General features: G+C 39.5%; 1 protein-coding gene across 1 annotated transcript; it reads right to left on the reverse strand.

The window, feature by feature from the left end:
- Nucleotides 1-325: 325 nt before the first annotated feature.
- LOC309480416 (uncharacterized protein) lies at nucleotides 326-8698 on the reverse strand. The gene is made up of 7 exons (XM_082144838.1): nucleotides 8252-8698; nucleotides 5700-5831; nucleotides 5455-5544; nucleotides 3166-5332; nucleotides 2409-2495; nucleotides 1643-1729; nucleotides 326-1487 (listed from the first exon to the last, which is right to left on the reverse strand). The coding sequence occupies exons 2-7, from the start codon at nucleotides 5799-5801 to the stop codon at nucleotides 1273-1275; spliced, it is 2748 nt and encodes a 915-aa protein (XP_082000964.1). The 5' UTR covers nucleotides 5802-5831; nucleotides 8252-8698; the 3' UTR covers nucleotides 326-1272.
- Nucleotides 8699-12438: the final 3740 nt, after the last annotated feature.

Here is a 12438-nt window from a genome sequence, read left to right on the forward strand (position 1 = left end):
ATTATATTATATACTGGTAAGGTTGAAAAGGTTGGCCGGTAAGGTATTATTATATTATTAGTCAACATGCTGTTGTGTAGTTGTTAAGTGCAACAGAAGTAAACTGTTTCCATACTCCCTTTGTCAGAAAATAAGTCCCTTTCTTCAGGATGTCAGAGCTTGTTTGTGATTAGCAATAGTGCAATATGAAGCCTTGTAACACAAAGGTCACAATTAAGGTCAGCATTTTACAGGACACAAATCCCAACAAATAGTAACAACGAATAGTAACAACAATAGCAATTTTAATTTCAACTGCTGTAATATTGAGTCATCTTAACTCCATTAAACACTCGCAGGCACTTTTTACAAGCAACATCTTAAAGGGTTCGTTCACCCAAAAATGAAAATTCTGTCAGTAATTGCTCTCCCTCATGTTGTTCCAACCCCGTAAGACCTTCGTTCATCTTCGGAACACAAATTAAGATATTTTGGATTAAATCTGAGAGCTGGCTCACTCCTCCATAGGCTTCTAAGGGATTGAAACTTGCCGGCCCAGAAAATGTATTAAAGACATCGTTAATATAGTCCAAGTGACTACAGTGGCTCAATCTTAAGTATATAAAGCGACGAGAATACTTTTTGTGATCAAAAAACAAACAAAAATAACGACTTTATTCCACTATTCATTTTCTTCTCTCTGGACCTCGAGTTAGTTCACGTTGTGTTTTAGCGCAGCGCATCTGTTGCACGTCACCACGTAGGCTCACTATTGGCCGACGCTGGTCATGTGTGTGATGCGTGTGACGTACAACACAGAAGCGCTACAATGTTATACTACGTGAACTCACTCGAGGCCCAGAGAGAAGGAAATGAATAGTGGAATAAAGTCTGGGTTTTTTTGCGCACAAAAAGTATTCTCGTCGCTTTATAAACTTAAGATTGAGCCACTGTAGTCACTTAGACTATATTAACGATGTCTTTAATAACTTTTCTGGGCCAGCAAGTTCCAATCCCTTAGAAGCCTATGGAGGAGTGATCCAGCTCTCAGATTTAATTAAAAATATCTTAATTTGTGTTCCGAAGATGAACGAAGGTCTTACGGGGTTGGAACAACATGAGGGTGAGTAATTACTGACAGAATTTTCATTTTTGGGTGAACGAACCCTTTAACGTTTCTTAGTGCTGGGTACAACCTATCTAATTCCATCATTAATTCCAACGTATTAAATGAACAACACGTTATAATTTAAACGTGACATAACATGCATAACAAGTGCCAACAGAAACATTTTAAACTTTGTTCTTGAGAGCTGTGATTCGATTCTTAATGTAGAACTTAATGGCCAGCCAATTTCTGTTTTTAAGTGCTACTTTCTCCAGTTCAAGGCACTTATCACAGTCACTTTTTCCCGGAACACGGCATAAAGTGATGAAGGACATCATGTGCTTCTCGACAGCAAGGATCTCCTCTTTCTCCCACATCCTTCTCTTGAAAGGCTGACGACCTGTACAGGTTGGTTATAACAAAAAGAATGTGGCACATAAACATTACAGTTTTTAGCAGTCAATCTTTAAGATACAGTGACAAAGTTTGATATGAAACAGACAAAGAGCATATTGATCAAAATGTAAATAATTTTGAGATATCAAAAAAGTTAACCTTTATCCCTCTTTTGGGACTTGCTATGACTGACATCTGGCACTGCTGTGTCATTCTCTTCCCTCTGAGTAGTAGTAACCTGACTCTCTGAAAACCAGAAAAACACAAAATGCAGAAAATAACAATTAAGACGTATTAGTCATACAACAGTATATTAGAGATGCCCCAAGCGGATCCTAAATTTATTATCGGTATCAAGGCCAATTTGGGCATTTTTTAATGGAGATTTCAAACTCTGACACTTTCATAACTGTACTGTTTGTTGACTAAACTCTGTTTTGTCCAACAGTCTGCTAGTGATGCAACTCTGTTCTTCTTTACAACAGCCACGCTGTACAGTACAACATTTGTCTGCATATGAAAGTGAAAAAATGTATGTGAAAAATTCACATTCACAATATGGGCGCACCAGTGAGAGACACTCTGTGAGGAAGCTCCACTCTAAGACAACTGTACCATCTGAGTGTTTCTGTAGTTCCATCAAGGTGTGAGATGTCTTCATTGTAGGTGAACATGTATATTTCAGTAATGACATTCTCCAAGTTAATCATTCATATTATATCAGTAATTACAGTTTATCAAATTAAAAATTTTGAACAAGGACCTTAAGTATTTGGATCAAGTAGCTAGAACAAAATAAGGTGTGACGGAGTCAATATCTACAGCTGTCAATCTTTAAAGACAATACAGTGACAACGTTTGATATGAAACAGACAGAGCATATTGATCAAAATGTAAATAATTTTGAGATTTCTAAAAAGTTAACCTTTATCCCTCTTTTGGGACTTGCTATGACTGACATCTGGCACTGCTGTGTCATTCTCTTCCCTCTGAGTAGTAGTAACCTGACTCTCTGAAAACCAGAAAAACACAAAATGCAGAAAATAACAATTAAGACGTATTAGTCATACAACAGTATATTAGAGATGCCCCAAGCGGATCCTAAATTTATAATCGGTATCAAGGCCAATTTGGGCATTTTTTAATGGAGATTTCAAACTCTGACACTTTCATAACTGTACTGTATTTGTTGACTGAACTCTGTTTTGTCCAACAGTCTGCTAGTGATGCAAAAGTGAAAAAATGTATGTGAAAAATTCACATTCACAATTTGGGCGAATGACATTCTCCAAGTTAATCATTCATATTACATCAGTAATTACAGGAGAGAAAATAATGACTGTTAGTGAAAGCACAATGCAATTCATTTGATCCTGACACACTCCCAATTACGCCAAAGAAAAACATGTATGAGACAATAAGTGTTCATGTTGAAATTTGTGAAGAAAAATTAAATAAGTAGGGCTTTCAAAGTTAACGTGATAACGAATTAACGCAAATTCCTTTTAAAGGCACAATTTTTTTGTATACATATACGTTTATTATTATTGTTCTCCGCCTGGTTGGGGCGGTGAGTTTGTGTTGCGCCAAGCAAAAGTATTTCTTATATGATCATGTTGAAAAATATCCCTTTAAATACATTTTATTAATTTTAATTAATTGACAGTCCTAATAATAAGTACCTTCGGGATCAATGTTGATGTCATCCAGTGTCTTGCCCTTGAATTCTGCCAGACGTCCCTGATCCAGAGCCATGAGGACTTTGCTAATTTTTGCAAGTTGGAGGGTGCCTTCAGGAAGTCTATAGAACTGCCGGTGCACTCTAACATCATGGCCAAGAAAATCCGCTAACTGATCCAGCTCTGTATTACTGAGGTTGAGAACTTGAGACAGTGTTCCTGTTTGTTTGCGTAGTTTTGTAGAAGTGAGACTTTCAGGACTTTTTGCACCACAGACCTTGGCAAAGTGTCGAAGGCAATCAGACCCACGGTAACAGCTCAAAGCGGATGGTCTTGCAAATAGATATACGTTCTCCCGAGGAACCTCACATTCCTGCCGTGTACCGACAAGCAGATCCAGTCCTTGCTTCATCACTGGGGTCAAAAGCACAGGAACTTTTCTTCCCCTTTTTCCTCTTATCTCAATCCTGCTGAAATGCTGACAGAGTTTCTTCTCTAGATCTGAGAGGGCTTCATTCACATCTTCATGTGGGTCTGATGGATTTTGACATACGTATGCAGAAAGGGTCATTTTTGACACCTCCCCAGCTCTTCGCCGATTGAACAAAATGACTTGTGCCAAAATGGCCTTTGTCAGTTTTGCCCACGTCTGGGGGGATGCCTCTGTGGACAGTTTACTGTGAAGATCTTGTTGTTGCACATCCAAATACGAATGGAGAGTCTGGACATCTTTTGTGAATGGAAGCAACAGAGGAGTATTCCACTTAGACTCCTGAAGTGTTCTCAGTGATGCGGCTGATATCAGTTCATTCCATCTGGTTTCATACACTCTGCGGAATGTACGAGCATCTTTTGCAGCACTGTAGTCGTTCTGTACATTTGCACGGCTTTCAAGAAGCATTGAAATCTTTGTCAAGTTGTGTCCAATTTTGAGAGCTAGACTTGGGCACCTGTATACATGGGTTTTACTGTCATAGCCTGCTAGGTGTTTTACTGATTCCACAACTTGCATAAAATTGGCAGGTTTGATGTGATCTTTAATGGTCTTCAAGGAAGTGGTTTTTCTTGAGCATATCAGAAGCCTTCCTAGCTCTCTCAGTTTCTGACGGATGTATTCATGTTTGCCAACATCATATCCAAGCCTGTTATACAAATGCTCACCATACTCCATGATACAGACATCCGATTTCAGTACAGAATAAACTTCATCTTGAACCATGTTGTTTAGCAGCTTCCAAAATTCCACTTTGACACCAGGTGGTGGAGGTGCAGCAAATGCGCAGAGGGCCTGGACACGAGTTTTGCCAGGTTTTCGTGGACCACTCGGCTTGAACTTGCAGGTCATCATGTGCCGCCAAAGAACGTTCTTTGTGAAGAAACCATGACAATGTATACAATGCAGGAAATTCTGTGCTTGACAATCCTTCCTTGGTTGCTTGCGAGGAACAAGATTTCCAACACCAGCATTTAATACATCCACATTGTGTGCAAAGTTGCCCCTGTTTCTCAAATATTCCATATGCATTCGTCTTTCTTTGGAGCCTTTTGGAAAGGACAGAGCCTGTGCAACCTCTGGTTTATCTTTATGAGCACGCTCCAAATGCCTTGCCATTTTTACAAATCCCTCCCTACAGTACAAACAGTATTGCTTTTTGTTGTACATTCTTGACCCATTCTCCTTTTTACAGACAGCAGGTATGGAAAGTGAACCATCAGCTACTTCTTCTGTATGGAGGGAAGAGGCACTGTCAGGAAGATCTTTCTCCAGATCAGGTGTTGTATTCTGTAATACAGATTCAGGGTCTCCCCCTCCACTCCGTTTTGTTGAGTGACCACTACTTGCTTGTGTTGTAGGGTAGGATGCACGCCTTGAACTGCTTGAACATCGCCTTTTACGTCTCATACCAGAGTTGCCCCCTCTTCTTGAAGGTGAGCGTCCTCTGTTAAGGATTTGCTTTGAAGACACATCGTTCAGTTCTCGGATGTCAGCATACTTCCCTAGGATGGGAAATCTAGGCATGCTCTTTTTCTGATTGACTGGTTGAATGACTTCGCTTGTGTCTGTACCTTCAGATGAATCCTCACTACTCTGAGGAATATATTCCTCTCCACTGCTGCCTGAGGTGAGGTCAAAAAGCTCATCTGAAGCAAACTCAACCTTTCTGTTCATCTTCAGAAAAGAAAAAGTGAAGTCAAAGTCAGCACACTGATTAAACATTACTTTTCTGTTATGTACAAGATGCTAAGTATGTTAAGTATGTACATTCATCTTCTACATTGTGAGTTGCTTACCTGTATGCTTTTGGTCCTCCTCAGCCTTGGAATATAATCTCTGTCCTGGTGGGTGAGGCTTAGTTCGAACTCAGAAGTCGGACACCATGTCTAGAGTGTTGAAAAGATATGTAATTAACATTTAAACCCAAGGACAAGGGGAAAATAGGTACTGAAAGCAGAACCAATAATGTCTGAGCTTATTGATACTATATTTCGGTACCCATTCCTGTACAAATACATGCAAATGCTCAAAAAAACAATACCTGGCAGCTTGAATTAAACTGGTCATGATTTGTGCTTGGACTCTGAGATTCATCAGAATCTGTGTAGTCCACCAGGGAAGGATTCATTCCAACTTTGTTCATTGAAGGTAAGGGTTCTGGATCGTGTGAGCACTATAGAACATCAAAGAAAGACATAAGATATGAATGACAACACACATACATAAATGTATACCTATGTACATCAAATGGTATTTCAAAAACATTGGAAACCCACACTTAATCTTCATATTTTTCAATAAAACAGACATGTGGCATAAAAATGGTTTAAATATATAGCAAGGACAATACTGCACTTTTAGAAGTGGAAATAACTAGGGCTGAACCTGAATATTCCATTGTTGTGTAAACATTCGATTTTCAAATTGAGATTCAAATATTGGAGGGTTTTGTTTTTTTTCGCGCGCCTGACCTCCACTCACAGCAGTGAACGTAACGCTCCAGTTCACATCAAAGGGAAAACAAAATGAAGTCTTCAGCTGTGTTAATTGCTTAATTTCATTACAGATCAAAACAGTCATATAGCCTACATTTTAACATTAAATCAATAGGCTAAACTGTAGGCTTAAAAAAATAAAATAAAACTTGCATCACAAGGTGTAATTGTGATTGTCAAAACATTTGGTAACTAAACTGAATTTTATTAAGTTTAGTGACAACATGTTACAATGATTACATGGTACAATGACTGGTAGGCTACTGTTTGTATAGCTTAACACAAATTTAACGATTTCAATTCAATACTTGGGATTTGATTTCAATCTTGATTCAATATTGACTAATTTTGGATAAATATTAGGAAGGCTACAGTAGATAGCCCACATGGTATTTTTGTTCTCATGAAAAAAAATATCTCACATAATGCTATGAAACCATATAGAGCCCTATCAGCTGGTATTATTAAAGGTTACAAATAACTAATTAAATCAAATATAATGTGGTTTTCATCATAATAACAATTATGTAGGCCAAAAGACAAGTAAAAATATAATAAATATGTAAAAAAGTGCAGTGCACATATTCAGCAAAATACTCCTCTTTATCTATATTTGTTTTAGTCATCTAACATGCTGCTGGTCATTAAATGGTTTAAATGTAACGTTCTGTGACACAATTGTTCTCCTGTTTCATATCAAAAGTAACCTGCTCTGTCTTGTTTGACGGTCTTCGTGTCCTCTTTGCTCCGCGATTTTTCTCTGCGTGAGGAAACGGATGTGTCGCGTGTGAAGAGTCTCGCGCTGAATGCGTCGAGTTGGCAGCTCTGCTTTTAGAAGCGGGATGGATCCGGATAGATCGGCGGCGGCCATAGACTGTAGGCGGCGGCGTTCCTCCTTCCACCATGCTGCTTCTCTATGTGAGGACTGTTTACATTAGACTAGAAGTGCGCACCGGCCGCATGCTTATACACGTGGCGATTGTTTACATCAGAGTGCGCACGTGTTTCGCGCAGCATATACGCAGTGTTTGTTTAAGCGGCTAATGGAAAATAAGCTATAATGCGCGTTCTAAAAATCTAATTTCGGATCTATTATTTTTCACGGTATTTTGAAGTGCCCGCGATAACAATATCGTGCATATTCATTACCGCGATTTATCGCATTACCGAATACCGGCACGTGTCTAGTTAAGTGTTAAGGATCCCGTCTGCTCTCCGCCTGGACCCCCGCCCAGCTAAACTATTCCCGGATCCTGCTCTGGATCTACTGGATCAGACTCTCTCACTCTGGACTCTCAGCTACGGTTACCCCTGCTCTGAACAGCAGCCACCAACCCAGTTCGGCATGCATCTATTTTCACTCTGCCTCGCTCTTCACCCGCACAATATTAGATCCTTTTAACCCTGCAATAAATATTCCTCTTTTGTAACTAATCCCGTTCTTAGTCCCGCACTTGGGTCTGCTATCCTTGCCATAACAAAGTTTTGGTAATAATCACTTAGTTTGCCTTGCTATGAGAATAAATAAAACGAGCGCTCTCTCTTTTTCTCTTTCACACACACACAGAATTACGCACCCATGCCTGCCATAATATCTCTCTCATCCAATTCTCCTTCACTCATGTCACTGGCAGATCTTCCTGGGCATTTATCATTCTTCTGCTGTTATATCTATTAAATACGTAGCAGTAGCTGGTGAAATGACAGCCTGCTATTAACAGACGTTTAAACGGGACCACTGACAAAAGCACAGATGATGTTCAAAAAAGACAAAAATATAACTGCAGGACAGCTACCTGTGAAAAGTAGGTGCATGATGGGATTTCATATCGTTTGTCCAGTGCATTCAGAAGCTTCCTGAAGCCTTCTCTTTCTACTGTGTAAATGGGCATATCTTTGGCCAAATAGAATGTAATAGAATAAGTGATTTCATTATGTCCCTTTGAGCTTGCGTCATACAACTAGGAAAAGAACTTGCTAGTGATGTTTATTTGGCTAGATCTGGGATATTAACAGCAACAGCTTTGAAGAGTTTTTGTTGGAATGGTATTACTAAAGTCTGAACCAGTAAAAGACTGTAAAAGAGAGAAACTAGTACCTGTGTCTTGAAGCTGGACGAGCTCTGAGGAGTCTGCTCGGTTGTTCTGAAGATGTCAGCCTCAAAAGACTCAGTGGCATCCGATTGTTTGTCCTCCTGAAGAATGAGTTAAACATTATTATTGAGTAGATGGTCAGCAGTAGCATTACTTCAGTGCAAACACAACATAAACACATGTGAGAGACAGGAGACATGCATGTGGTGGCAATGTTTACATGGTTCCTGTATCTGAGGCTAAATCCAAGTTACTTTTGATGGGTTCAAGTTGGCTGTGATTTCTGTCACATGTATGTTGCCTGCTATAAGACAGCTGTAACCATTACAGTTGAGGAAGTAGTAACAGTGAAGTGTGGCAGGACTGATTTCACCTGTAGCCAACAGCTAGTACGACTTGGAGAAAGCAAACTGATCTCAAGTTTAATGACACATGTTGTAGAATGTATATGTTTAGACTTATAGACAGAAAAGAGTCATTAATGTGGTCCAGTATCTACAATCATTTTTACTTAGCGTGGACCCCACAATGACAAGAGACCTGACAGGTGTGTGTATCACAGGGAGAGGTCACCACTAAACACTGGTCCCCATGAAATCACAAAAACCAGAATGTGCTTAGCAGCTTATATCAGACTTAGGATTTACATTGATGTATACAAATCTAAAATTGACTTTCATGAAAAAATTAACAATTAGGAAGAAGACACCTCAAAACTAAACAGTAGAAGGTTAAAACCTAAAGTCTGAACCAGTGAAAGAGAGAAACTAGTACCTGTGTCTTGAAGCTGGACGAGCTCTGAGGAGTCTGCTCGGTTGTTCTGAAGATGTCAGCCTCAAAAGACTCAGTGGCATCCGATTGTTTGTCCTCCTGAAGAATAAGTTAAACATTATTATTGAGTAGATGGTCAGCAGTAGCATTACTTCAGTGCAAACACAACATAAACACATGTGAGAGACAGGAGACATGCATGTGGTGGCAATGTTTACATGGTTCCTGTATCTGAGGCTAAATCCAAGTTACTTTTGATGGGTTCAAGTTGGCTGTGATTTCTGTCACATGTATGTTGCCTGCTATAAGACAGCTGTAACCATTACAGTTGAGGAAGTAGTAACAGTGAAGTGTGGCAGGACTGATTTCACCTGTAGCCAACAGCTAGTACGACTTGGAGAAAGCAAACTGATCTCAAGTTTAATGACACATGTTGTAGAATGTATATGTTTAGACTTATAGACAGAAAAGAGTCATTAATGTGGTCCAGTGTCTACAATCATTTTTACTTAGCGTGGACCCCACAATGACAAGAGACCTGACAGGTGTGTGTATCACAGGGAGAGGTCACCACTAAACACTGGTCCCCATGAAATCACAAAAACCAGAATGTGCTTAGCAACTTATATCAGACTTAGGATTTACATTGATGTATACAAATCTAAAATTGACTTTCATGAAAAAATTAACAATTAGGAAGAAGACACCTCAAAACTAAACAGTAGAAGGTTAAAACCTAAAGTCTGAACCAGTAAAAGACTGTAAAAGAGAGAAACTAGTACCTGTGTCTTGAAGCTGGACGAGCTCTGAGGAGTCTGCTCGGTTGTTCTGAAGATGTCAGCCTCAAAAGACTCAGTGGCATCCGATTGTTTGTCCTCCTGAAGAATAAGTTAAACATTATTATTGAGTAGATGGTCAGCAGTAGCATTACTTCAGTGCAAACACAACATAAACACATGTGAGAGACAGGAGACATGCATGTGGTGGCAATGTTTACATGGTTCCTGTATCTGAGGCTAAATCCAAGTTACTTTTGATGGGTTCAAGTTGGCTGTGATTTCTGTCACATGTATGTTGCCTGCTATAAGACAGCTGTAACCATTACAGTTGAGGAAGTAGTAACAGTGAAGTGTGGCAGGACTGATTTCACCTGTAGCCAACAGCTAGTACGACTTGGAGAAAGCAAACTGATCTCAAGTTTAATGACACATGTTGTAGAATGTATATGTTTAGACTTATAGACAGAAAAGAGTCATTAATGTGGTCCAGTATCTACAATCATTTTTACTTAGCGTGGACCCCACAATGACAAGAGACCTGACAGGTGTGTGTATCACAGGGAGAGGTCACCACTAAACACTGGTCCCCATGAAATCACAAAAACCAGAATGTGCTTAGCAGCTTATATCAGACTTAGGATTTACATTGATGTATACAAATCTAAAATTGACTTTCATGAAAAAATTAACAATTAGGAAGAAGACACCTCAAAACTAAACAGTAGAAGGTTAAAACCTAAAGTCTGAACCAGTGAAAGAGAGAAACTAGTACCTGTGTCTTGAAGCTGGACGAGCTCTGAGGAGTCTGCTCGGTTGTTCTGAAGATGTCAGCCTCAAAAGACTCAGTGGCATCCGATTGTTTGTCCTCCTGAAGAATAAGTTAAACATTATTATTGAGTAGATGGTCAGCAGTAGCATTACTTCAGTGCAAACACAACATAAACACATGTGAGAGACAGGAGACATGCATGTGGTGGCAATGTTTACATGGTTCCTGTATCTGAGGCTAAATCTAAGTTACTTTTGATGGGTTCAAGTTGGCTGTGATTTCTGTCACATGTATGTTGCCTGCTATAAGACAGCTGTAACCATTACAGTTGAGGAAGTAGTAACAGTGAAGTGTGGCAGGACTGATTTCACCTGTAGCCAACAGCTAGTACGACTTGGAGAAAGCAAACTGATCTCAAGTTTAATGACACATGTTGTAGAATGTATATGTTTAGACTTATAGACAGAAAAGAGTCATTAATGTGGTCCAGTGTCTACAATCATTTTTACTTAGCGTGGACCCCACAATGACAAGAGACCTGACAGGTGTGTGTATCACAGGGAGAGGTCACCACTAAACACTGGTCCCCATGAAATCACAAAAACCAGAATGTGCTTAGCAGCTTATATCAGACTTAGGATTTACATTGATGTATACAAATCTAAAATTGACTTCCATGAAAAAATTAACAATTAGGAAGAAGACACCTCAAAACTAAACAGTAGAAGGTTAAAACCTAAAGTCTGAACCAGTAAAAGACTGTAAAAGAGAGAAACTAGTACCTGTGTCTTGAAGCTGGACGAGCTCTGATGAGTCTGCTCGGTTGTTCTGAAGATGTCAGCCTCAAAAGACTCAGTGGCATCCGATTGTTTGTCCTCCTGAAGAATGAGTTAAACATTATTATTGAGTACATGGTCAGCAGTAGCATTACTTCAGTGCAAACACAACATAAACACATGTGAGAGACAGGAGACATGCATGTGGTGGCAATGTTTACATGGTTCCTGTATCTGAGGCTAAATCCAAGTTACTTTTGATGGGTTCAAGTTGGCTGTGATTTCTGTCACATGTATGTTGCCTGCTATAAGACAGCTGTAACCATTACAGTTGAGGAAGTAGTAACAGTGAAGTGTGGCAGGACTGATTTCACCTGTAGCCAACAGCTAGTACGACTTGGAGAAAGCAAACTGATCTCAAGTTTAATGACACATGTTGTAGAATGTATATGTTTAGACTTATAGACAGAAAAGAGTCATTAATGTGGTCCAGTGTCTACAATCATTTTTACTTAGCGTGGACCCCACAATGACAAGAGACCTGACAGGTGTGTGTATCACAGGGAGAGGTCACCACTAAACACTGGTCCCCATGAAATCACAAAAACCAGAATGTGCTTAGCAGCTTATATCAGACTTAGGATTTACATTGATGTATACAAATCTAAAATTGACTTCCATGAAAAAATTAACAATTAGGAAGAAGACACCTCAAAACTAAACAGTAGAAGGTTAAAACCTAAAGTCTGAACCAGTAAAAGACTGTAAAAGAGAGAAACTAGTACCTGTGTCTTGAAGCTGGACGAGCTCTGATGAGTCTGCTCGGTTGTTCTGAAGATGTCAGCCTCAAAAGACTCAGTGGCATCCGATTGTTTGTCCTCCTGAAGAATGAGTTAAACATTATTATTGAGTACATGGTCAGCAGTAGCATTACTTCAGTGCAAACACAACATAAACACATGTGAGAGACAGGAGACATGCATGTGGTGGCAATGTTTACATGGTTCCTGTATCTGAGGCTAAATCCAAGTTACTTTTGATGGGTTCAAGTTGGCTGTGATTTCTGTCACATGTATGTTGCCTGCTATAAGACAGCT

The sequence above is a fragment of the Leuciscus leuciscus genome (genome assembly GCF_965113295.1).
Source record: "Leuciscus leuciscus genome assembly, chromosome: 18".
In the NCBI taxonomy this organism is placed as follows: Eukaryota; Metazoa; Chordata; class Actinopteri; order Cypriniformes; family Leuciscidae; genus Leuciscus; species Leuciscus leuciscus.